Source organism: Chrysemys picta, chromosome 1 (assembly GCF_011386835.1).
Source record: "Chrysemys picta bellii isolate R12L10 chromosome 1, ASM1138683v2, whole genome shotgun sequence".
Classification (NCBI taxonomy): domain Eukaryota; kingdom Metazoa; phylum Chordata; order Testudines; family Emydidae; genus Chrysemys; species Chrysemys picta.
The window spans coordinates 136,590,144-136,617,424 of NC_088791.1; the positions used below are offsets into that span (position 1 = coordinate 136,590,144).

A 27,281-nucleotide genomic window follows, 5' to 3' on the forward strand; every position below is an offset into this window, starting at 1 on the left:
GGAATCAATTTGGAGTGGGCAAATCTACTGTGGGGGCTGCTGTGATCCAATTTGCCAGGGCAATGAAAGACCTGGTGATAGCAAGGGTAGTGACTCTGGGCAACGTGCAGTCAATAGTGGATGGTTTTGCTGAAATGGGATTCCCAAACTGTGGCGGGGCCATAGACGGAACCCATATCCCTATCTTGTCACCGGAGCACCAAGCCACCGACTACATAAACCGCAAGGGGTACTTTTCAATGCTGCTGCAAGCCCTGGTGGATCACAAGGGACGTTTCATCAACATCAACGTGGGATGGCCGGGAAAGGTACATGATGCTCGCGTCTTCAGGAACTCTGCTCTGTTTCGAAAGCTGGAGGAAGGGACTTTCTTCCCGGACCAGAAAGTGACCATTGGGGATGTTGAAATGCCTATCGTGATCCTTGGGGACCCAGCCTACCCCTTAATGCCATGGCTCATGAAGCCGTACACAGGCAGCCTGGACAGGAGTCAGGACCTGTTCAACTACAGGCTGAGCAAGTGCCGAATGGTGGTGGAATGTGCATTTGGACGTTTAAAAGCGCGCTGGCGCAGCTTACTGACTCGCTCAGACCTCAGCGAAAAGAATATCCCCATTGTTATTGCTACTTGCTGTGCGCTCCACAATATCTGTGAGAGTAAGGGGGAGACCTTTATGGCGGGGTGGGAGGTTGAGGCAACTCGCCTGGCCGCTGATTACGCGCAGCCAGACACCAGGGCGGTTAGAGGAGCACAGCAGGGCGCGGTGCGCATCAGAGAAGCTTTGAAAACGAGTTTTGTGACTGGCCAGGCTACTGTGTGAAACTTCTGTTTGTTTCTCCTTGATGAACCCTCCAAACCCCCCCCACCGACCCGGTTCACTCTACTTCCCTGTAAACCAACCACCCCACCCCACCCTCCCCTCCTGCTTGCAGAGGCAATAAAGTCATTTTTTTTTAACATTCATGCATTCTTTATTAGTTCCTTACAGAGGTAGGGGGATAATTGCCAAGGTAGCCTGGGATGGGTGGGGGAGGAGGGATGGAAAAGGACACACTGCATTTTAAAACTTTAACTCTTATTGAAGGCCAGCCTTCTGATGCTTGGGCGATCATCTGGGGTGGAGTGACTGGGTGGACGGAGGCCCCCCCACCGTGTTCTTGGGCGTCTGGGTGAGGAGGCTATGGAACTTGGGGAGGAGGGCTGTTGGTTACACAGGGGCTGTAGCGGCGGTCTCTGCTCCTGCTGCCTTTCCTGCAACTCAACCATACGCTCGAGCATATCAGTTTGATGCTCCAGCAGACGGAGCATTGCCTCTTGCCGTCTGTCTGCAAGCTGACGCCACCTATCGTCTTCAGCCCGCCACTTGCTCTGTTCTTCCCGCGATTCAGCCCGCCACCTCTCCTCTCGTTCATATTGGGCTTTTCTCATCTCCGTCATTGACTGCCTCCACGCATTCTGCTGTGCTCTATCAGCCTGGGCGGACATCTGCAGCTCCGTGAACATCTCGTCCCTCGTCCTACATTTTCTCTTTCTAATGTTCACGAGCCTCTGCGAAGGAGAAACATTTGCAGCTGGCGGAGGAGAAGGGAGAGGTGGTTAAAAAAGACACATTTTAGAGAACAATGGGTACACTCTTTCATTACAAGGTCGCATATTTCGGCTTGCAGGCAGCCATCGTAGGCCACAGTGTTTTGGCTTTTTTAACCTTCTTAACATGCGGGAAAGGTTGCAAACAGCAGCGCATTTCCCATATCAAGGATGAATTGGGTTGTCCATTTAAAATGGGGTTTCAATGTAAAAGGAGTGGCTGCGGTTTCCCGGTTAACATGCGGCACAAACACAAGTAAACCCCCCCCCCCCCACACACACACACGATTCTCTGGGATGATCACTTCACCCCTCCCCCCACCGCGTGGTTAACAGCGGGGAACATTTCTGGTCAGAAGAGCAGGAACGGGCGCCTCTGAATGTCCCCTTAATAAAATCACCCCATTTCAACCAGGAGAGCTTTCTGGAGATGTCCCTGGAGGATTTCCGCTCCATCCCCATACACGTTAACAGACTTTTCCAGTAGATGTACTGGCCGCGATTGCCAGGGCAAAGTAATCATTAAACACGCTTGCTTTTTTTTTGTAATGTTTACAAATAGTTACAAAGTTACACTCACCAGAGGTCTCCTGTGTGCCCTGAGGGTCTTGGGTGAGTTCGGGGGTTACTGGTTCCAGGTCCAGGGTCACAAACATATCCTGGCTGTTGGGGAAACCGGTTTCTCCGCTTCCTTGCTGCTGTGAGCTACCTACAGTACCTCCATCGTCATCATCCTCCTCGTTCCCCGAACCGTCTTCCCTGTGTGTTTCTCCAGTGAGAGAGTCATAGCACACGGTTGGGGTAGTGGTGGCTGCACCCCCTAGGATCGCATGCAGCTCCGCGTAGTAGCGGCAAGTTTGCGGCTCTGCCCCGGACCTTCCGTTTGCTTCTCTGGCTTTGTGGTAAGCTTGCCGTAGCTCCTTAATTTTCACGCGGCACTGCTGTGTGTCCCTGTTATGGCCTCGGTCCTTCATGGCCTTGGAGATCTTTTCTAATACTTTTCCATTTCTTTTACTGCTACGGAGTTCAGCTATCACTGCTTCATCTCCCCATATGGCGAGCAGATCTCGTACCTCCCGTTCGGTCCATGCTGGAGCTCTTTTGCGATCCTGGGAGGACTCCATCACGGTTACCTGTGCTGATGAGCTCTGCGGGGTCACCTGTGCTCTCCACGCTGGGCAAACAGGAAATGAAATTCAAACCTTCGCGGGTCTTTTCCTGTCTACCTGGTCAGTGCATCTGAGTTGAGAGTGCTGTCCAGAGCGGTCACAATGAAGCACTGTGGGATAGCTCCCGGAGGCCAATAACGTCGAATTCCGTCCACACTACCCCAATTCCGACCCGCAAAGACCGGTTTTATCGCTAATCCCCTCGTCAGAGGTGGTGTAAAGAAACCGGTTTAAAGGACCCTTTAAGTCGAAAGAAAGTGCTTCGTTGTGTGGACGTGTCCAGGCTTAATTCGGTTTAACGCCGCTAAAGTCGACCTAAACCCGTAGTGTAGACCAGGCCTAAGAAGGAGGTTTTTAAGTATATTAGGAACAAAAAGAATCCTAACAATGGTTTTGATACATTACTAGCTGGAAATGGTAGAATGATCAGAAATGGCAGAATTGTTTAATAAATATTTCTGTTCTGTATTTCGGAAGAAAACAGGTGATGTAGTATATCATATGATAATGACACTTGTGACAAAGTTCCTCCTCTGCCTTGGTGGGTCCTGCGCTTTCTGGCAGATTTGCTCACCTCAGAGATTCACAGCATCCATCTGTTTGGCCGCTTTTGCTAGAGGCTCAAACCTGCCGTTCACTCAGCTAACCTCATCACTGGCCAGCATGTGGGAAATGGAGAACAATCTCCACAGTTTCTGTTGTCCCACCTAGTGGGTCAGGGACAGGCCAGATCCCTTTCCAAATTTAGACCTTCCCCTCTGGTGTGTCTCAGAGACCAGGTCAACTCCTCCTGTGTTAGATAGGGAGTTGAGGGGATGGGGAGAACGTATGTTTACCCTCTACACTGAGTTCCAGCCCAGGGCCCTGTGGACAGCAGCTATCAACAACATCTCCTGTATCAGCTGCATGGCAGCTACAACTCCCTGGGCTACTTCCCCATGGCCTCCCCCCCAGCACCTTCTTTATCATCACCACAGGACATTCCTCCTGAAGCCTGATAACACTTGTACTCCTCAGTCCTCCAGCAGCATGCCTGCTCACTCCTTGCACACCCCCACTAACTGATGGGAGATCCTTTTTAAACCAGGTGTCCTGATTAGCCTGCCTGCCATAATTGATTCCAGTAAGTTCTTAATTGGCTCCAGGTGTCTTAATTAGCTTGCCTGTCTTAATTAGTTTTAGCAGGTTCCTGATTGCTCTAGGGCAGCCCCTGCTCTGGTCACTCAGGGAATAGAAAACTATTTATGCAGTGGCCAGTATATTTGCCTCTACCAGACTCCTGCACCAAACTGGTCTGGGTCTGTCACACACTCTTTCCAGTCCAATAATAACTCAGGAGGATGTTAAACAATAGCTACTAAAATTAGACGTTAAAATCAGTGAGTCTGGATAACTTGCATCCAAGAGTTTTAAAAGAGCTGGTTGAGGAAATACTGGACCATTAATGTTGCTTTTCAATAAATTTAGGAATATTGAGGAAGTTCCCGAACTCTGGAAGAAAGCTAATCTTGTGCCTATATTTAAAAAGGATAAATGGGATGACCAATCAGTCTGACACTAATCTTGCCAAGATAATGGAGCAGCTGATATGGAGCTTGATTAATAAAGAATTAAAGGAAGCCAATATAATTAATGCCAATCAACATGGGTTTAGGGAAAGTAGATCCTGTCAAATCAACTTATCTTTTTTTGATGAGGTTACTGGTTTACTGGATAAAGGTAATAGTGCTGATATAATATACTAAGACTTCTCGAAGGCATTTGGGACTAGTTATACATGACATTTTGATTAAAAAACTAGAATGATACAAAATTAAAAACTGGCTAACTGATATATCTTAAAATGTGATTGTAAATGGGGAATCATCATTGAGCAGATGTGTCTTTAGTGAGGTCCTATAGGGATCAGTTCTTGACCCTACACTGTTTAATGTTTTTATCAATGACCTGGAAGAAAACATAAAATCATTGCTGATAAAGTTTTTAGATAACACAAAAATTGGGGTAGAGAACAGGTCACTGGTGAGAATAGGTCACTGGTACAAATTGATCTGGATCTTGTGGTAAGTTGGGTGCAAGCAAACATATGTTTTAATATGACTAACTGTAAACGTATACATCTAGAAATAAAGAATGTAGGCCATACTTACAGGATGGGGGACTCTTATCCTTGGAAACAGTGATTCTGAAAAAGATTTGGAGGTGGTGGTGGATAATCAGCTGAACATGAACGCTGTGTCCAAAAGATCTAATATGATCCTTGGATGCGTAAACTGGAATCTTTAGTAGAAATAGAGAGATTATTTTACCTCTGTATTTGGCACTGGTGAGCCTACTACTGGAATACTGTGTCCAGTTCTTGAGTCCACAATTCAAGAAGAAGGTTGATGAATTGGAGAGGGTTAAAAAAAAAGAGCTATGAGAATGATTAAAGGATTAGAAAATATGCCTTATAGTGGTAGGCTCACAGAACTCAATCTATTTTGCTTAACAAAGAGAGGGTGACTTGATTACAGTCTATAAGTAACTACGTGGAGAAAAAATATTTGATAACGGGCTCTTCTATCTAGCAGAGAAAGGTATACAATGATGCAATGTCTGGAAGTTGAAATTAGAAAAATTCAGACTGGAAATAAGGCATGATTTTTTTAATAGTGAGGGTAATGAATCATTGGAACAACTTACCAAGGATTGTGGTGGATTCTCCATCACTGGTAATTTTTAAATTTAGATTGGATTTTTTTTTATTCAAAAGTAGTTATTTTGGGGGAGAAATATTTATTATTCTTGGGCAGAAGGGCAAAGGACCAGATTCTCAAAGTTATTAGGCATCTGTCTCCAACTGAAATTATGCAGTGTTGCAGCCATGGGTAGATGAGGTTATATCTTTTATTTGGTCAAGTTCTGTTGGTGGAAGGGACAAGCTTTCGAGCTACAAAGCGCTCTTCCTCAGGAAGAAGTGGAACTGAGGAAGAGCTTTGTGTAGCTCCAAAGCTTGTCCCTTTCACCAACAGAAGTTGGCCCAGTAAAAGATGTGACCTCACCCAGCTTTTCTCTCTGTTGAAATTAATGGGAGTTAGGTGCCCAAACACCTTTGAGAATCTAGGCCAGAAATCTTAGTGCTAACATCTAACAAGGTCCATGGGCCGAAGAGCCACTCTGAAGTAGTTACAAATGTGTTACATGCCTGGAAACTAGAACAAAAGACAGCAGAGTCCTTTTTGAAAGTGGAGAAAATAAAGCCACCTGACTGCCTCAGTCTGGAGGAGTGGGAACCTGGCAGAGAAGAAGTGGTGTGTACAGTGCTTCCTAATTTTCCTGGAAGCATGTAGTATTGCAGAGAAACCAGAGAGGGTGAAATGTTTCACACTGCTCCTGGTGATAGGCCAGGAGGCACTGAACACATACAGTATACTCTGGTGGCTCTTCTCACAGCTGGGACCAGCCTTACTTCTGCTTTCACTATTTGTGGGAGTGGGGCAGGAAACCACAGTAGTGGCAGCATAAAAAAAACAATCTCAGCAGGTGTCCGATTGCTGATCTCACACCAGCCATCTCTACAGTGCTCAGTCTTTTGCCATCATTTGGTTGCTATGGCAGCACTGTCTCCATGGCAACCGCTCAGCTGAGACCTCCCCTGGGGATAAGGGTGGGGAAGGAGAGAGCATATATGAGAGAAAGGGTGGGGGACACAGAGAGGGGGAATAGAGGAAGCTGAGAATCCATCCTTGATTACATTCGAGATCCAGCAGCCGAAGGCAGCGTATGGCCTGGGTCACTCCCCTCCTTTCTCTTACACCACAGCACCCCCGGACATTTCATAAACAGGACAAGAGCTCTTGTTCAATCCCTCTTGTGGGCAGGGCTCCCAGGACAGTGACCTGGGGCTCTGGGTTCAGTCTTGAGGGTTTCCCTTTGTTGGACTGCCTTCTTCTCTCCTGGAAGTGGGGATAATATCTCCAAGGCCTGGCCTTCCTTCATCTTTAGGGAACAGTTGTTGTAGAAAGAGAAATGCAAGGAGGTGGCATGATGGGCTCCTTGTGCCCAGGGCCGGCTTTAGGCCAATTCCACCAATTCCCCCGAATCGGGCCCCACGCTTAAGAGGGCCCCGCGCCCAGTGGCAGGGTCACCCAGAGTGGGGGGGAAGTGGCAGAGAATCCCTTCACTGGCTAGAGGCACCTTTTTAATTTTTACTCACCCGGCGGCGCGCCAGGTCTTTGGCAGCGGGTCTTCACTCGCTCCGGGTCTTTGGCGGCATGTCCTTCAGTGCCGCCGAAGACCCGGAGCGAGTGAAGGACCCGCCACCAAAGACTAGGAGCGTGGCCCAGTGAGTACAAGCCCCACGTGTTTTTTTTAACGTGTTTTTTTTTTTTTAAGTCATCCCTGTCGGGGCCCCGTCGAAACTGTTCGAATCGGGCCCCGCACTTCCTAAAGCCGGCTCTGCTTGTGCCTACAGCCTGTGGGGATGGGAGAGGAACTCCTGGAAGCAGAGCGCTGCAGGATCCTGTGGCTGGCTCTGCTGATGCGGAGGTATTGGCATAGGTACATCTTTCCTCCTCCATCCAGATTTCCTGGCAGAGAGATGGCCAAGGCATGAAATACATGGGCTATTTAGAGGTTGGAAACTAAGCTTGGGATGAGTGAGGATATAAGTCCTGAGAGGACCTCAGCATCACAGCTGATGGGCATGGGGAAGCCAGGGATTCCAGAGTGGGAGGGAAACACTGGAGGAGAATATGGGGGGTGGGGGATTCTATATCAAAGGTAATTAATATAACAGCCAAAGAGAATGTCAAAGGAGGGGGCTGAGGATGAGGATTTCAGTGTGCATCAGTGGGGGAGGGGGGCGCAGTGTTTCATTAGGGAGGGATTAAGGGAAATATCTTGGGTGCACCATGGAATGGGGTACATCAGACAGAGAGAGGTATGAGAAAGCATGTAGAGAAGGAATGCACCAGAGAAGGGCTCAGAGGAACAGCCTTGCTGGAGAGTCAATGCAGATTGGGAAGGGGTCAAAAGTGCATGGGGTGAGCAGATCAGGAAAGCATGAGAGAAAGGGTGAAGCAGGGAGGGAAAGGTATTAGGGGAATGTATCAGAGGAGGCCAGATGAACACTAGTGGGAGATGGGGGGCATCAGATACTGCAGGATATTTATCAGGGAGAGTTGCAGGAGAACCAGAGAGAGGAATAGGGGTGCATTAATCTCCTCTAGCCTGCCTCCCATCCCTCCATAACTTTGGCTTTCCTCTTTTGGTTCAAAGATTTCTCCTGCAGTCTATACCAGCCTCATGCTCCCCTTCGTAGAAGCTGACCCTATACCCAGTCATGTGTATGAGGGGAAGGTGTCCCCAACAGACCTTTGGTTTCTGTCTGTATAAACTTACCCTGGCTGGGATCCCTCAGCCTCTCACACCTAAATCCAGCATGGACTGGAAAAGACTTCACATCTGCCAGTCATATGATGTATGGGGAAAAGAAGGATGGAATTGGAGAGGCGGAAGGGAGGTCTGATGGCTCCCAGGGAACATGAACACAGGTTTCTGCCAAGGGACTGGGGTATCTGCCAATTACTTGTGTGTGGAGATGTGTGTGTATCTCAGAAGCCCTTTCTAAACTAGGGAAACAAACAAGGGCTCAAAGGTGCCCCTTCTCCCTCCCTGGCAGTGTTAAAAGCTGATGTCACATTGGAGCGAGTTGCGTTTAATGCTGGTGAAGCACAGGAAGGATGAGGCTGCTGGTCTACAAAGGGTTATTGTACTCAGATGACAAGTGTTTTCAACAATTTTTGAAGTGGGGCCAGCAAGCAGCCAAAATTAGGGACAGAAAAGATTTAGAGCATTTGATCACATCTTCTCCATTCACCCCTCCCCTGGGATCAAGGCAGGATTTTTCCTTCCCTACAATCCATTTTCCGGAGCTTTGTCTAGTTCTAGTTGTCAAAGAGGCTTCCACCATGTCCTTAAGGAAGACTAGGCCACAGTCTAAGAGATCCTCACCAGTAGGATAGATTTCTTATATCCATTCTCCTCTCCATTCCCCTCCCCAGTTTCAATCCATTACTCCTTGTTGTCGCCCATCAACAACAGTATAGGGGCTATGACACACAGTTGAACAGTTCTGATTCCATACAATAAAAAACAGTAATACACACACACTAGCTGTTCATAACAGTAGCTATATTGTGGGCAGTGGTCTCCATTGTGCTATGCCAGTCAGCCTTTCCATCTGTTTCCTTCCCATCTATCTATATAGTCTGATTGTTATGTTAGTGGGCCCCAGACACCTAAATACCATAATAACTAGGCACAAATGTGAAATATGCTTTTTATAGTTATTTCTTGCTTCTGCTGTGCCCATATACTGGCTGTAGAGTGGACGGGATATGATACATTCATATTCCACTAATATTGCAAACTGTGCAAATCACGGATACGCAAGCTGAGGTCTGTTATCTCAAACTACACTTTCCAGGCTTCCAACCATTTATCCTTTGAAACATTCAATGTTAGATGCTGCTATTGATACAAGTAAAGGAACTTGGGGCCTAGATAGAGAGTGAGCCACATTAAAATCATGTGATATGATAGAGCTATTAGATCTATGATATATGGAAATAGATCTATTTCCCAGTAACTACAATATTAGGCACCTGTAACAAGACTGACTATTCACTTTGCAAAGGAGGATTAAAAATGGCTTGTGGTGGTGTCATGGTCTAGCATGCAGGAGCACTGCAATCAATTCCTAGCTTTACAACAGACTTCCTCTGTGACCCCAGGCAAACCACTTAATCTCTATCGGCCTCAGGTCTACTTCAGCAAAACTGATATAATTATACTTCCTTTCCCTTTTCCATTTAGGTTGCAAACTCTTCAGGGCAGGGACAGTTTCTCATGATGTCTGTATACAGTGGCTATTACAATGTGGTTCTGATCTCAGCTGGGGACTCTAGGAGCTACTGTAATGCTATCAATAATACATGTCTCGCTTTCTCCAAGGTCTATGAGATATGTCAGGAATGGTTCCATGTGTTGGTTGGTGTAATGTCCTGGGGAAGGTTCCACTTCAGCTTCCCCCCAAAAAAACTTGGGAACAAATAAAGGAGCAGCTGCCTCAGAGAATCTATCCCAGATCTTACATTGCAGATCAGGCACTCATTTATGGAGTCTTTGGCTTTGCTGCTCTTGCTAGGCAAATACAGCACTTCTCAGGCCCTTGCATGGTAGATAGGCTTCAGGAGCTGTGTGGCCAGAGTGCATGTGGGTAGGGTTACCATATTTAAACCTTAAAAAAGGAGGACACTCCACGGGGCCCTGGCCCCGCCCCGGCCCTTCCCCTTCCCCAAAGTCCCCACCCCAACTCCGCCCCTTCCCCTGAGCGCCCCGCATTCCCCCTCCTCCCTCCCAGCCACGCAAAGCTACCTGAGCGCTACCGGCTTCACGGTTTACCAGGCAGCCCAAAGATTCCAGACCCTGTGTCCCCGGGCGGGCGCTTCCCCAGCACAGCCAGAGCCCGGGAGGGGAAGCGCCCGGCCGGGGGCGCAGGGTCTGGTGGCCTGGGGGCTGCCCGGCAAACCGTGAAGCCGGTAGCGCTTGGGCAGCTCCACTCTTCGGCTGCACAAAGCTGAAGTGTCTGGGGGGAGCAGCAGCAGCCGCCGCCGCGGGGGAATCCGCCTGCAGCTCACAGCCTGCCGGAGCCAAGGTAAGCAGGGGGGGGAGGGGAGTATTTTCCCGGACATGTTTGGCTTTTTGGCAATTCCCCCCGGATGGGGATTTGAGTACCAAAAAGCCAGACATGTCCGGGAAAAACTGGACGTATGGTAACCATAATGGGGGTTAACATTTCAGGACACAGCTTTAAGAATTATGACTCGATTGTGCAAAATGGTTGTCTCTGTAAAGGCAATCAGCTCTTTTCTCAATGTCCACTATTCATGAAAGTCCGGTGGCACCTCTTCTTCAAAGACTCCATAAATGAGTGCAGGATCTGCAATGTAAGATATGGGATAGATTCTGTGAGCTGCTCCTTTGTTTGTTCCCAAGTTTTTTTCCAAGAAGCTGAAGGGAACCTGTGACAGGTTGGACTCCCTGGGATGTCACCTGATGTGCTGGGACACCACTGGGTTAGACTATTCTGCCAGCCTGGGCCCCCTTTTACCAGGCTCTCCAGCCTTTTCCAGCCAAGCACACAGACAGGGCCATACCCAGCTGCACAGAGAGACAGAGATCTGCTCTGGAAAGACTCAGTTTAAGGGGTTTGCCACAGCACCCAGATGTCCACAACCCTTGGAGTACAAACCCAAAATTATATAAAATTCGCCTCTCCCCTCAATGTGGAGGGGGGTATGCACAACTTCTCGCCCCCTCCTCCCCCCCAGTTAGAAATCACATAAACTGGGTTGTATTGTAAACCATAAATAAACGTATTAACTATAACAAGTGTATTTTAAGTAGTTAAGGAGGTAGCAGACAGAACAAGGCAGATTACTAAGAAAATAAAAAAAGAGCACGCAAACTAAGCTTAATACACTAAAGAAACTGGTTATATGTAAGTTCTCACCTTAAATGTGGTTCTAATAATCTTCTCAGGCCAGACGCCCTTCCAGCCTGGGTCCAGTTCTTTCCCCCAGTTCAGTCTTAGCTGTTTCCAGCAGTCATCTTGGGTGGGGCAGCGGGGGAGAACTGACAACCTGGATTACCTCATTCCCCACCCTTAAATAGGATTTGCATAACACAGGAGTCCTTTGTTTCCTAGTTTGACACTCCCCCACCGCTTCTCCTGGAAAAGTACAGAATTCAAGATGGGTTCCAGTATCAGGTGACATTGTCGCATGCCTCTGTAGGGCCCTTCTAGCCATTCTTCACAGGCTGACCCACACGTTCACAGGAAGACTACGCTTTTTTACTGTCCATTGTCTCTTGCTGATGGGCCATCAGCACTGTCCGGCTTTTTCATTGTACCTGAAGTGTTAGCAGGGGGCGTCACCCAAAGTAACATAGTTAAAATACAAAAATATAGTCAATATTCCTAAGTTCAGATACAGAAATGATACATGCATACAAATACATATGCATATACATGCATATTCAGTAAATCATAACCTTTCCAATGATATCTCGCATAAGCCATCTTGCATAAAGTATATCTCAGTTATGTCATATTCATTTCATAAGCATACTTTCATAAATAATATGGAATGCCATGTCACACCTCCCCTCTGAGATTACTGCCAGAGGGTTGGTCACTGATCAATGTATGCCTAAAATCCATTTTTGGCTTTGGTTATACAACCTCCAAATGTTACCAAACACTGTAATGTCATTCATAGGTATTTTTGCAAAGTTCTGGGTTTCTGTTCCCAGGTGGCCAGAAAACATTGTGGTGTGTAGCACTGTGTAAATAATGCAGAAGTCAATGTCCTTTAATGTGTAGGTGTCTTGGCATTTAGCCACCAATGCTATGAGGCCGTGTGCCTCAGTTTCCCCTTCCACACAGCAGTCTAGATTGGTTTCGCTTTCTCTGTTGTGCCAAGCTCTAAGCCTGTTTACAGGTACTAGCTTACAAGTGGTATGCTCATAGGGCTTTCTTGTTACCACTCCCAGTCTGTACCAAAGTTCTTTCCAGAGCTGTAAAGTGCCAGTGTAGACAAGCCCTCAGTGTCTGATGCTTAGCTGTGGGGAGGGGTGTTGGTCATTATCTTTGAAAACTCATGGCGATCGGGGGAGGTCCTGGACGACTGGAAAAAAGCAAATATAGTGCCCATCTTTAAAAAAGGGAAGAAGGAAAATCTGCAGAACTACAGACTACGGCCTCACCTCAGTCCCTGGAAAAATCATGGAGCAGGTCCTCAAGGAAACCATTTTGAAGCACTTGGAAGAGAGGAAGGTGATCAGGAACAGTCAACATGGATTCACCAAAGGCAAGTCATGTTCGACCAACCTGATTGCCTTCTATGATGAGATAACTGGCTCTGTGGATATGGGGAAAGCGGTGGACATGATATATCTTGACTTTAGCAAAGCTTTTGATACGGTCTCCCACAGTATTCTTGCCAGCAAGTTAAAAAAGTATGGATTGGATGAATGGACTATAAGGTGGATAGAAAGCTGGCTAGATCGTTGTGCTCAACGGCTTGATGTCTAGTTAGCAGCTGGTATCAAGCGGAGTGCCCCAGGTGTCGGTCCTGGGGCCGGTTTTGTTCAACATCTTTATGAATGATTTGGATGATGGGATTAATTTCACCCTCAACAAGTTTGCAGATGACACTAAGCTGGGGGGAGAGGTAGATACGCTGGAGGGTAGGGATAGGGTCCAGAGTGACCTAAACAAATTGGAGGATTGGGCCAAAAGACATCTGATGAAGTTCAACAAGTGCAGAGTCCTGCACTTAGGAAGGAAGAATCCCATGCACTGCTACAGGCTGGGGACCAACTGGCTAAGCAGCAGTTCTGCAGAAAAGGACCTGGGGATTACAGTGGATAAGAAGCTGGATATGAATCAGCAGTGTGCCCTCGTTACCAAGAAGGCCAACGGCATATTGGGCTGTATTAGTAGGAGCATTGCCAGCAGATTGAGGGAAGTGATTATTCCCCTCTATTTGGCACTGGTGAGGCCACATCTGGAGTAATGCATCCAGTTTTGGGCCCCCCACTACAGAAATGATGTGGACAAATTGGAGAAAGTCCAGTGGAGGGCAGCGAAAATGATCAGGGGGCTGGGGCACATGACTTACAAGCAGAGGCTGACTGAACTGGGCTTGCTTAGTCTGCAGAAGAGAAGAGTGAGGGGGGATTTGACAGCAGCCTTCAACTATCTGAAGGGGGGTTCCAAAGAGGATGGAGCTCAGCTGCTCTCAGTGGTGGCAGATGACAGAACAAGGAGTAATGGTCTCAAGTTAACCTCAAGTGCGGGAGGTCTAGGTTGGATATTAGGAAACACTATTTCACTAGGAGGGTGGTGAAGCACTGAAATGTGTTACCTAGGGAGGTGGTGGAATCTCTATCCTTAGAAGTTTTTAAGGCCCGGCTTGACAAAGCCCTGGCTGGGATGATTTAGTTGGTGTTGGTCCTGCTTTGAGCAGGCGGTTGGACTAGATGACCTCCTGAGGTCTCTTCCAACCCTAATCTTCTATGAGGGGTTTACCTGCCTGGGAAGTGGCTATCTCTGCCCCTTCATCAGGTTGATCATTAGCATGTTCACAGACACCAAAATGCTTGGAAGAAACCCCTCCCCCCCCACCACCTTAAAGAGACAGGCTTAGTTTTCACAAGTACAGCAAGAAAAACATTTTGAAAAAGTGGGGTCTGGATTGGGGTACCCTCGATCACCCCTCTTGCTGTTCCCAAGATGTCAGCTGTACGGCTGCTCCCCTCAGAGAGGTCAATTACACAGTTCCCTCTTAAAACCTGAGCCACAGGTGAGATGCCTCGTATTACAGATGCAGATCCAGCAAATTTCTCCTGGACAAACCCTTCCCTGTAATGAGTGGGGAAACACTCCTGTACTCCCCCACATTCCTTCTTAACCTCTTTCTCTGGGCCCTTTGCCAGGGCACACACCCCTGTGCTTCCCGGAGGACAATCTGTCCCTTGTCCAGCTGTGGGCTCACAGCTACCAACCATGACAGAACCTTCACTGGCAAGCCCTGTACCCTCCTCCATCTTTGAAGTGGGTTGGCCTCCAGTTACAGAGCCCATGGAATCCTCACCCTGCCCCCCGCAGCAGTTTCTCGGATCCCACCTTCCCCCTCTAAGGCTTCCCTTCCTCCAGGACACATTTCCCTATGCATCCTAGAGCAGGATTTGTCCCTTGCTTAACTGCAACTTCCTGACAGCCAGCAATCTGGACAGTCAGTCTCCCTACTGTCAGGCAAAACATTCCCCTCACCTGAGGGAACAGCCACTGGACAGGAGCTAGTTCTACTCACCCCTACCCCTTGTGACAAATCTGTCTCTTATGCATCCTTTCATTTTCTTCTGCTTGCACCCTGTGCAGCTGCAACTTTTTGATAACTTCACTTTCACTAATTTTCCTACTTTTTTGTCCCTACTTCTCTTTCCCGAAATAAGCAAACAGAAAATAACAAACCAGTAACCACTTTGTCTGTTCTCCAGCCACCACACTTAAAACTCACTTAAAATCACCACCGGTGTTTCAGGGCAATAGGCTGTGCATACTATGCTACTCGACTACACCACTGTGACAGGTTGGACCCAGGCTGGCAGAATAGTCTGACTCAGTGGCGTCCCAGCACACCAGGGGACATCCCAGGGTGTCCAACCCATCACAGAACCTTCCCCAGGATATTACACCAAAAAAGGGAGGAGGTGTTGCCTTGTATATCAAAGATATATACACTTGGACTGAGGTTGAGATAGAAATAGGAGACAGACTTGTTGAAAGTCTCTGGGTAAGGATAAAAGGGATAAAAAAAAGGGGGGGGGGCGATGTCATGGTCGAGGTCTACTACAGACCACCTAACCAGGAAGAAGAGGTGGATGAGGCTTTATTTAAAAACACACACACACACACACACACACACACACACACTCACTAACAAAATCATCCAAAGCACAGGACTTGGTGGGGACTTCAACTCCCAGACATTTGTGGGGAAAATAATACAGCATCGCACAGATTATCCAACAAATTCTTGGAATGTATTGGAGACAATTTTTTATTTCAGAGGTAGAGAAAGCAACTGAGGGAGAGGCTGTTCTGGATTTGATTTTGACAAATAGGGAGGAACTGTTTGAGAATTTGAAAGTGGAAGGCAGCTTGGGTGAAAGTGATCATGAAATGATAGAGTTCATGATTCTAAGGAACGGTAGGAGGGAAAACACCAGAATAAAGATAATTGATTTCAAGAAGGCAGACTTTAGCAAACTAATGGAGTTGGTAAGTAAGATCCCCAGGGAAGCAAATCTAAGGGGAAAAACAGTTCAAGAGAGTTCGCAGTTTTTCAGAGACATTGTTAAGGAAGGCAGTATCTCACTGTGTGGGGTAGATAGGCAGTCTGGAAATTGACCACCCTGGCTTAACCAGGAGATCTTAGAGTATCTGAAATTCAAAAAAAAGGGTCTAACAAAAAGTGGAAACTCGGTCAAATTACAAAGGATTAATATAAACAAACACCCCAAGTATGTAGGGACAAAATTCAAAAGACTAAGGCACAAAATGAGAAAAAGCTAGCTAGAGACATAAAGGGTAACAAGAAAACATTCTAAAATTACATTAGAAGCAAGAGGAAGACCAAGGACAGGGTAGGCCCGTTACTCAATGAGGGGGGAAAAACAATAAGAGAATGTGGAAATGGCAGACATGTTAAAGGACTTTTTTTGTTTCAGTTTTCACCAAAAAGTTTAGTAGCGATTGGACGTCTAACATAGTGAATGCCCATGAAAATGAGGTAGGATCCGAGGCTAACATAGGGAAAGAACAAGTTAAAAATTATTTAGACAAATTAGATGTCTTCAAGTCAGCAGGGCCTGATGAAATACATCCTATAATACTCAAGGAGCTCACTGAGGAGATATCTGAGCCATTAGTGATTATCTTCGAAAAGTCATGGAAGATAGAAGAGATTCCAGAAGACTGGAAGAGGGCAAATAGAGTGCCAAGCTATAAAAAGGGAATAAGGACAACCCAGGGAATTACAGACCAGTCAGCTTAACTTCAGTATCCAGAAAGATAATGGAGCAAATAATCAAGCAATCAATTTGCAAAGGTTTTTAAGAATAGGCTATGTAGTCCTGCCTTGAGTGCAGGGGACTGGACTAGATGAAAGGAGGTTTTAAAGAACTGGTTAGACAAACACCTGTCAGGAATGGCCTAGTTACTATGTAGTCCCGCCTTGAGTGCAGGGGACTAGACTAGATGGCCTCTCGAGATCCCTTCCTGTCCTACACTTCTATGTCTTGTCATCCTGACAGAATGATTCTTCTGAGAGATTGACGCAGGTGTCCATCAGGATATGTCTAAATATCTGTAGAAGCCACTTGTCTGTCCCATGAAGAACCTCTGCTTGATTAATGTGCTCAAATGCCTAATGAAACTTGTCCTCTTGGCCTGGCATAGGCTGCAGATCCTGTATCTGACGGTGGGTGCAGACACTGTCTGTTGTGGACCTGATATTCTGAACAGAAAACATGCAGTGAGCATCAGGGAACCTTTTGGTGTTATACACCCAAGTGATGCCTCCCAATGTTCTTCAGAAGAGTTTTGGGACTGATAACAGACTTTTTGGAGGTTTGTAAACAAATGTCACAGAAGTTAGAGATAAAAAAGACCTATTATCACCCAGAGAGCACATGTTCTTCTCCCCCTCCTTGAAGCATTGCTTCACTTCCCTCAGTGGCTGCTTGAGCATCCATCTCAAGGTTCAGCTAACACTCTTGAGCAACTTTTGTTGAGGCAGAAGAGAGAACCCACAAGCCACTTCCAGGAAATGGGGCAGATTTCATCAGTTGCAACAGGGATGTTTCTACATCAGCTCTCCTTCTCTTTCTCTCTCTCTCTCTCTCCCTTCTTTTCCATCTCTTCAGTACTTATCTTATTTTTCTCCATCTCTTTTTCATTCTTTCTTTCCTACACATCTTTTTTTTCTCTCTCTCTTGTTCATTTCTTCTTTTTCAGCATCTCTTAACTTGTCTCCCCTTTTTTCTGTATCATTTACTCTTGCTGTTCTTTCTGTCCCTTCCTCTTTGTATGTTTCTCCTTCCTTCATTCTTTTTCCCCTTCAGTCGCTCTCCCTTTGTTTCCCGTGTCTCCCTCCCAGTCATTGCCTACTCAAGTGAGGGAGATCTGCAAAGAGAGCAGGTGAACAGCAGAAAGAGATAAAGGATGGTCCAATGGTTACAGTGCAAGCCTGTGACTTGTGGAAACCTGGGTTCAATTCACTGCTGTACCTCCGTTTTCCTGTGTGTCATTGGGCAAATCACTTAGCCTCTCTGGGCCACAGTTACTTATCTGTACAATGGGGATAATAGCACTGCTCTAGTTAACAGGGGTGTTGTGAGGCAACATACATTAAAGATTGTGAGGTGCTCAGATGCTGTGGTAATGGGGGAGGGGCATAAAAGTGTGATGGGTGGAAGTCAAACAGTAAATCCTGGAGTGCCACAAACAGTTTTACTTCCTCCCACCTTCCATATTCTTATCAGCCCTTCAAGCCCTGGCTGGAGTTAAGGCTCTCAGAGCTGCTATGTTCCCTGCTTGGCAGCTGGGAGCCCTGGCTGCAGTTATCCTGTCTGCCCCAGTTGTCACTTAGCCAAGCTGTACAGATTTAACTCCTTTAGCCTGCCCCCATACATCTGTCTTTCCAGCTTCCTTAATCACTTTTGCTGGGGGGGCGAAAAGAGCAGGTTTCTGCCTCTCCATTTTTATTCCCTACATTTTATTATTTTGTTTTTGACAGAAGGGCTGACCAAAATTACCTCCCCACCCCCACCTTGCCCAAGGGACCTCTGGTCCTTGTGGTTGGGAAAAGATGTTCCAGCCTTACCAATTTCATTCTTCTTCCCTCTCCTGCTCTTGACTATGTTCTTATTGTTGCAAAATCTCCTTTTGTTGTCTGGTCTCCTTCCCCACATCTTCTTTGCTGCACAAGGACTGGCTCCTCTGCCACTTTCTCAGCAAGGTCATCCCTCTAATTGACCTTGTTGGAATGACTGATGCATTCGTACTCTAGGTGTGGGGAGCCCAGGATTGTAATAGCAGGGGGGCTGCATGGCAGGAGTGAGGGGCATTGGCAGAGCTGTGGAAATGGAATGTCAGGCGGCTGCAGGGGAGGATGGAAGAAGCATTGGTACAGTTTGGGAGGGGGATTAAGGGCAGAAGTGGAATATCAGGGGGATGGACTTCAGGTCAAGACTCAGGTGCATCAGCAGAGCTTTGAGGACACCCAAGGCTGGACTAGCAGGGTGTATTGCAGGCAGGATTGAGGTGCCTTAGCAGAGAGATGGCGAATGGAAGCAATGAAGCAGAATGAGCTGCACTCTCTTTTTGTCATTTAATAAGAAGCAATAATTCACCATACCGGTTCCACTCAACTGTCCATCCTCCTCTGAGATCCACGTGTGGCACTAAATCTCTCTGCCCTGTTCTGAGTTTCCTTTACCTAGCCTGCTTCCCCTCCCCCGGAGTTCAGATGCAGGCCTGCGGGCTGCAGCAAGCACACTGTGCTTGTGCTGCTGAGGACGTGTGTGCCAGCACACAGCCTCAAAGCTCCATTTCCCCCTGCCAACTACTGTCACACCATCAGGAGGCGAATGAGTCCGTAGGACAACTAAGGGCAGCACCCCATCCTCTCCCCTTTGGCCCCCTTCCCTTAACCCCTCTGTAACCTTGGGACATCCTTCCTCCACAGCTCCTGGGCAAGCGTGGCGGGATTAGGTCTAGAGATACTGATAGAATGATGGGGAGGAGAATGGAGAGTGAGGCTGATGGGGAGAGAGATATAGTATCTGATAGGAAGATATAGAGACAGGTGAAAAAAACACAGGGAGATGGAGGGAGACTTTTGGGGAGAGAGAAAACAGAGAGTGACAGAGAAAATCAGGTGGAGAGAAAGGGGGGATGGAGGGAAGAGGAGAAGGATAGAGAACAGAAGGGAGACAGAGAACAGGAGAGTTGGGTAGAGAAAGACTGCACTTGTCTACATGAGGTGATTTTTAACAATTTTATAGGTAATGTTTTAAAACTATGGTGTGGAGAGGGCAAGTTGTAGCTTTCACTTGCCTTAACACATGGGGGTGAACAAGAAACACCTTGCTAGGGGTCACCTCGACCAGCAAACATGGCAAAAGTACAGCTTGTGCTATCTACACAGGGGTTTTAAAACATTAGCCACTGCGTTTTGTAGAAAGCTATTCCTAGTGAGAACAAGCTCCCTGGCTGAAGGGGAAAGGCACATGAGGAAAAGGTTCAGGAGCAGCAGGCACTGCACAGACAAACTGTGTGAGACCAGGGGGTAATGGTAAAAAAAAGACGTGGGTAAACTGTTCAGCTTCAGAAACCAAACTCCAACTTGTCAAGGAACCGTTCTGTTTCTTGCCCCAAAACAAAAGACTGTTTGATTGCTGACATTTCATTTTCTACAAAATAGGAGAAAATGACATAAAACTGTAAAAAAAATAAATGTCACCTGCTTTTAGCGGTCAGCAGATGTACCAGGCAGTAGCCCTGGATGGCTCCTTGCAGATTTTTACAGGCCACAATTTTCCCAATGATCTGTTGCTGAGCGTAACCAGATGGTAGATAATGTGCACATCAGTTGTGCAGCCAGGATTCGCTTCTCACAAGAGAGGAGTGAATAAACGCTTTATTCCTTAGGTTGGAAGTGGGCAAATATCGTATTCCCCAAATGAGAAGTGAGTAAACTGTTTATCCGGATTTATCCTTGACTACACTACTGTGTGGGACATTGTCTATGGTTCTTTCCATCTTTGTTTGCAATTTTCCTTCTGTCTGTTGCCATGCTAACAGGCATGCAGCTCCACCACTGGTAGCACTAGTGCAGACCGGGCTGCATTTGCCAGCATTTAACCACTGTGTCGTATAACCCCGCTCAGCACAAGCCTACACCTTAATTTCTTTATTTTAACATGCATCAGGGAATGGGCAGCATCCTGCTTGTCTGTATCATGGGAAAGGGGAGCTGCACCCTACTTCCCCCATCCGGGATCAGCTTCTCCCTTCCTGTTCCCCTGCACTTGCTTTATTTGCAGAGAGATAAGGGCCTGGCCAGGAGAGTTGGCACAGGAATATAATCTCCCTCAAATAAAGTGCCTGCAGAAGTACAGGTGGTTTCCACCTGTTAAAATAAACCAGAACTGAGCTGGGGAGGGGCACTGTCCTCAGCCAAAGCACCTTTCCTCCTGCAAAGAAATGGGTACAGCAGTTGTGAGAGCTTCATCCACATATACCACCTCATCCCTGCTCTGGGGTGGTAAAAGGGGAGCTCTATTTCCATTGGCCAGGTCAGTCCTTGGCCTCTCTGCTGAGAGTGACAACAACAGGGTCCCCTATGCCCATTTGTGATGGTGGTTTTTGCAACATCTACACCTGTCCCACCAAGAACTTGATGGAGACACCTCCCATCTCATTAGAGAGAGCCCACCAAACATCCATTGGATGGGAACAAATTTGAGTGTCTAATGAAGGAATTCAGATTAAAATTAATTAGTACTTGCTGGTGTCCAGGGTTGGATTGGACAAGGTGCCTGTAGTAATGCGAGGACTCACCCTGCAGCACCTCCTGCTGGTCGTCCAGGGAATTAGCTTGTCCAGCCTTTGGAGCGCCCTCTGCAGGCCAATGTCCTGCTTGTCACTGGACCCCCAAGTCTCTCCTGGACCCCAGTGCCCCTTTAGCTTGGGTGCTGCCCCCTGGCAGTACCCCCACTCTCTGGGCTCCCCTCCCAGGGGAATCCCCACCTTGCCTCAGTGTTCACTGCCAGTCCTCATCTAGCCCCCACACACTGGAGCAGACTGCAGTGCATATCACTCATCATCGGCAAGGGGGGTTTGAACCTGCTGCCTCTGCCTACCCCCAGGCTGCATCCCTGCAACCCCAGTACCTATTTGGCCTTAGACAAGGCCTGCAGCCTGGGGGTTTTCCAGGTGGGAGCTTCCCGGCTCCCTTGCCCTATTCCCAGCACTGATCTACTCCAGTACCTTTCAGTTCCCAGCCAGGTCCTCCCCTCTCTACCACTAGAGAGGAACTGCCTGAGCGCCTGGCTTGCAATCCTTTTATAGGGCCAGCTGCAGCCTGATTGGGGCGTGGCCCCAGTTGTGGCTGTTTCACCAATCAGCCAAGGCTTGCTACTTTGCCCTGCCACAGCCCTCTCCCAGGGGTGTTTTAAGCCCTTCAGGGCGGGAGCGGGTGACGACCCCGCTACAGTGCCTTTGAGGTAAAAGATTTTGTATTCCAGTCCCCAAACGTGGCGAGCTGTCCACTCCCCTCTGATCTAGGGCTGTATTGGAACTGATGTTCTAGAGGTGAAACGCTTTACTTAGATCTGTATAAAAATCACACAGAAAGTGAGGGTCTCGGCTCAAATTCAAATCCAGAACTCTACCTTGTGGGTGTTCACAGTTTTAACATGTCTGCACCAGACAGGTTCATCACCTGTAATATCTCTGTGAATTCAGCTTCAGCCTTCTTGATATTCAAAATCATAGAAATGTCGGGATGAAAGGGACTTCAAGAGCTCATCTAGTCCAGATCCCTGCATTGAGGCAGGAGCCAGTAAACCTAGACCATCCCTGACAGGTGTTTTTCAAACCTGTTCTTAAAAACCTCCAATGACTGGGATTCCACAACCTCCCTTGAAAGCCTGATCCAGTGCTTAACTATCCTTACAGTTAAAATTTTTTTTCTAATATCTAACTTAAATCTCCCTTGCTGCCGATTAAGACCATTATTTCTTGTCCTACCTTCAGTGGACATGGAGAACAATTGATCACCATCCCTTTTGTAACAGCTTTTAAAGTATTTTAATACTGCTGTCAAATTCCTTGTCAGTTTTCTTTTCTCAGGAGTATACGTATCCAGTTTTTTAAAACTTTTCCTTATAGGTCAACTTTTCTAAACTTTTTATCGTTTTTGTTGTTCTCCTCTGGACGTTCTCCAAATTTATCCACATCTTTCATAAAGTGTGGCACCCAGAATTGTATCTAGTACTCCAGCAGAGGCCTCACCAGTGCTGAATACAGCAGGACAATTACTTTCCATGTCTTACATGCAACATTGCTGTTAATACACCCCAGAATTATATTAGCCTTTTTCGCAGCTGCATCACATTGTTGACTCATATTCAATTTGTGATCCACTATAAACTCCAGATCCTTTTTAGTAGGACTACCCCCTAGCCAATTATACCCAATTTTGTAGCTGTGGATTTGATTTTTCCTTCCTAAGTGAAGTCCTTGCACTTGTCTTTATTGAATTTCATATTGCTAATTTCAAATTTCTCTCTCCAATTTGTCAAGGCCATTTTGGATTCTAATCCTGTCCTCCAAAGTGCTAACTACCCATCCCAGCTTGATGTCATTCACAATTTTTATAAGTACATTATAAGTACTCCATTATCCAAGACATTAATTAACATATTGAAGAGTAGCAGACCCAGGACTGACCTCTGCAGGACATCATTAGATACGTCTTCCCAGTTTGACAGCAAACCATTGATAATTACTGTTTGAATACTGTCTTTCATCAAGTTTTGCATCCATCATAGAGTAATTTCATCTAGACCACATTTTCCTAGTTTGCTTATGAGAATGTCATGTGGGACTGTGTCAAAAACCTTACTGAAATCAAGATATATCATGTCCACAGCTTTCTCCTATCCATTAGGCCAGTAACCCTGCCAAAGAAGGAAATTAGGTTGGTCTGGCCTAATTTGTTCTTCACTAATCCACACTGGGTATTGCTTATCACTCTATTATCTACTACGTGGTTACACATCCATTGTTTAATGATTTGTTCCAGTATTTTTTCAGGTATCAAAGTTAGGCTGACTAGTCTATAATTCTCCGGATCCTCTTTGTTCCCATTTCTACAGATAGGTACTATGTTTGCTCTTCTCCAGTCCTCTGGGACCTCACCCATCCTCTATTCTCAAAGTTAATCACAAAGGTTCTGAGATTGCTTCAGTTAGATCCTTAAATACCCTAAATTGAATTTCATCAGATCCTGCTAACTTGAATACATCTAACTTATCTAAATATTCTTTAACCTGTTCCTTCTCTATTTAAACCTTTAATAATTTAAACCTTCAAAATAATTTAACCTTTAAAATATCTCTATGCTACTGAAGGAGGTTCTGAACTCATAACCAGTTCTGCACTGTTCCCTACTGAACCTCCTGCTGGGACAGGAGCTGTGAACTCCCTACAGCCAGGGCTGCATAGAGCAACTCTTACTGGAGGTAGCTGGGAGACACTAATGCAGCCAGTGTTCCTGCACTTTTGTGTTCAGAAGTTTCTTTTGGGAGAGGCCAGGCCTGGCATGGCTGGAGCTGCACTCAGCCAGAGCTCCTGTATTGTTCTCTACAGCACTCTCTGCTGGGAGACAAGAAGTGTGGAGTAGCTGGGCCGGGGTGGCCAATCTGAGCCTGAGAAGGAGTCAGAATTTACCAATGTACATTGCCAAAGAGCCACAGTAATACGTCAGCAGCCCCCCACCCATCACCTTCCCTCCCTCCCCGCTGCTCCCAGCGCCTCCCACCTACCGGCAGCCCTCCCCACACCTCCTGATCAGCTGTTTCGTGTCATGCAGGAGGTTCTGGGGGGAGGAGCGAGGGCACGGCAGGCTCAGGGGAGGGTGCGGGAAGGGGTGGAGTGGGGGCAGGGCCTGTGGCAGAGCCAGGGGCTGAGCAGTGAGCACTCCCCCACACATTGGAAAGTTGGCGCCTGTAGTTCCAGCCCTGGAGTCGGTGCTATAGGCGCCAACTTCTCCTGGCACTGGTGGGTGCTCGGCCCCCCCGCCTCCCTGCCCCCATTCCAACCCCTTCCCCAAAGTCCCCACCCCAACTCCGCCCCCTCCCTGCCCCTATTGCACTCCTTCCCCAAATCCCCGCTCCGGCCCACCTCTTCCCTGTCTCCTCCCCTGAGTGTTTTGCGTTCCCACTCCTCCCCCCTCCCTCCTACAGCTCGTTACACCGCAAAACAGCTGTTTTGCAGTGGCAAGCGCTGGGAGAAGAAGGGGGACACGGCGCGCTCAGGGGAGGAGACAGAGGTGGAGGTGAGGTGAGGTGAGGCGGGGGAGCAGGGAGGGGAGCTTGGCTGCCAGTGGGTGCAGAGCACCCACCAATTTTTCCCTGTGGCTGCTCCAGCCCCAGAGCACCCACAGAGTCGGCGCCTATGGTCGGTGCCTATACAAAGAGCCGCATATTAACTTCTGAAGAGCCGCATGTGGCTCCAGAGCCACAGGTTGGCCACCCCTGAGCTAGGCGCTCCTTGTGCATTGTGCCCCAGGCCTATTTCCTAGCCTTTCTCCTGCTGAGAGATGCTAGGACTGGAATAGTTTTTAATTACCTGTAGCCAGTGATCCCTCCCTGTTCCTTACAGAGCCTTTTGCTGTAGGAGGCTGGGACTGTAGTAGATGTGATCTCTTCATAGCTGACACGACTGTACTATTCTTTATGGCATGCTCTGCTGCAAGATGCTAGGTCTGGAGCAGTCAGGAGCTCCCCATGGAGCTAGCATTCCTTCTACACTTTTCATAGTGCCTCCTCCTCTGAAAGCTGTAATTTCCAGAGCCAGTGCTCCTTTCCTGCTCCCTAAAGTTTTATGTGACAATGATAAAGCTACTCTCGCTCTCTCTGCTTCGCTTTATCTTCCCCAGCCTCCACCCAGGTCTGTGCTACAGTTTTAAGGAAATAGTGCCCATAGCATCCCATGCATACAGTGCCTCCAAATGGGAAAGGCCAAGCTAGGGGTAGCTGTGACCTACCTTATTCTTTATGGTGACATTAAAGTTTACTTGTGTTTATTCTCCCTCACATGTTGCTGAAAAGGAACTAGATTTCTTGTGAAGTCTTGGTCAATACTGCTGAACTACCTATCACGTGCAGCTGAACTCTTATCTCTCCCGTCCAGTTCCTGTGCGCCTTCCGGTTTCTGGGACCTCATTCCTGCCAAGGGAAGAATACACCAAAATACAAATAACTTTCCAAGTACCAAAAGCTTCTGTATATCTGTATTGTTTTGCCTTACTTTTTGTTCCTAAGAACTCTGTCCTTGGACAAACTGTACACCGGACACACAAAGGAAAACACCCAGACCCTCAAAACGTTCACACAAAGCAGATGCTACTATAAACAGATAAATAATAATAAAATATAAACATGCCATAGATAGACAAATACAGTCATGCAGACATGCATCCATGCACCCCCCCCCCCACATACACATACACACGCACACAGAGATATCAATACAAATGGACATGCACGCAAATAGAAAAACACAGACATACACAAATATGTACACACACAAATACAGACATAGAGAATTAGGGGCACACATACACTGATACACACATATAGACATGCATGCACAGATACACTGATATAGGCATATGGACATATGCACAAACATATATAACGATACAGGCATAAAAACATGCACACACACATACACCGATACAGGCATATAGATGTGTGTGCACACATATACACTAGTACAGACATGTAGACATATACACACACATACACCAAAACAGACATGTAGACATGTATTCATATACACCAATACAGGCACATAGACACACACACACATATTGAGACAAATACAGACATACAGACATGTGCACACATAAAGACCAGCCAAGGCATATGACCAGGCTTACAAACAGATAAATAGAGGCTTATAGGCATTAACACACACACATATGCCAATACAGGCTTATAGGCGTGAATGTGCATACACACAAATACAGGGATATACAAATGCACATGAATTCACACTTGGATAAACAAACAAAGACACACCAATACTTGCACGCTGACATGCAAACACACACACAAATTAGATAGATAGATAGATAGATAGATAGATAGATAGATAATCACATCGTCATATCCATGTGCAAACGTAAGTACACATAGCCATACGCACACAGCTACACAGGCATAATATGTGCACTCTCATTTGCGAAATGGCACGTCCACAGGGCCGTAGGCAGGCACACATACAATTTAATGAGAATGGAGAGGATCTGTGAAGGACAGAGGACCAAAAAGGCAAAGGAATGCAAGAAGAGCCACTCCAGGAGAGCTGGATTCATGCCGGGGGCGGGGGGGGGGAGGAGGGAGAGCGAGACTGAGAGCAAGAGAGAGATGTGCTTCTATGTGAAGAAAAAAAAGCAATATGGATGAGATGAGAGAGAGAGAGAGAAAGTGAGCAAACTTGGTAAAGTGTGTGATTCTCTCCATAAAGAAGAGAGGGAGACAAGGGAGACAAATTCCTGCGGGGTGGAGGAATTCCTGTTGTCTGAGAGGAAATACTCAGAGGGCTTAGCATCCCTCTTGACTGATGCTCTGCACGTACACACACCCCTGGCCAGCCCCCTCACGCACTCTCACACTGACACACAGGACTCCAAGGATGGAGACAAAAATTTTGTGCTTCTAAGGCCCGCCCCATCCAAACTGCTCCCTCACACAGAAAAAGGCCGTAAGCCTGCCACAGGCCAATGCCTGGCCAGGGATGCGTGCAGTATCCCAAATTCTTGTGGTTGTCGTTTCACCTCTTGCATCAGAATATAACGGAACTGAGTCTCTGCGCCCAATAGTTTGGAGCTTATCCTCAGTGCCGACACTGCAGGATGAGGGGACGAGTTGCTGCGCTGTTAGAGAGGCCATCCTTTGGAGGAGTTTCCTTCTGTCCCCTCTCGGAAGGGGTTGGTGGACCCCATTGCTGATGCCAGAGGCCAGCATTTTGGCAGGAGGATGAGGAGTGAAGCAGCATTAGAGGGGCAAATCACTGGGGGAGACATTTACCCAAGCTCCATTTTGTG

The 27,281-nt window shown here is 47.2% G+C and overlaps 1 protein-coding gene across 7 annotated transcripts; it reads right to left on the reverse strand.

Moving 5' to 3' along the window:
* Positions 1-926: 926 nt before the first annotated feature.
* LOC135976338 (uncharacterized) lies at positions 927-27,281 on the reverse strand. Of its 7 annotated transcripts, none has more exons than XM_065571523.1 (3): positions 25,215-27,281; positions 2,169-11,718; positions 927-1,572 (listed from the first exon to the last, which is right to left on the reverse strand). In XM_065571523.1, exons 2-3 carry the CDS (start codon positions 2,710-2,712, stop codon positions 1,070-1,072), a joined length of 1,047 nt encoding a protein of 348 aa, XP_065427595.1. In that variant the 5' UTR covers positions 2,713-11,718; positions 25,215-27,281; the 3' UTR covers positions 927-1,069. The 7 variants fall into 7 exon arrangements, with proteins under 7 accessions (XP_065427595.1, XP_065427586.1, XP_065427569.1 ...); XM_065571514.1 differs by having other exon boundaries at positions 24,797-27,281; XM_065571497.1 differs by having other exon boundaries at positions 2,169-24,172; positions 24,225-27,271.

Excerpts from the sequence above, each read along its gene's own strand:
- LOC135976338 (XM_065571523.1), bottom strand. The coding sequence starts at position 2,712 with ATGGAGTCCTCCCAGGATCGCAAAAGAGCTCCAGCATGGACCGAACGG. Across the intron at positions 1,573-2,168 it reads GGGCACACAGGAGACCTCTG|CTGCAAATGTTTCTCCTTCG; the intron begins GTGAGTGTAACT and ends CTCCTCCGCCAG.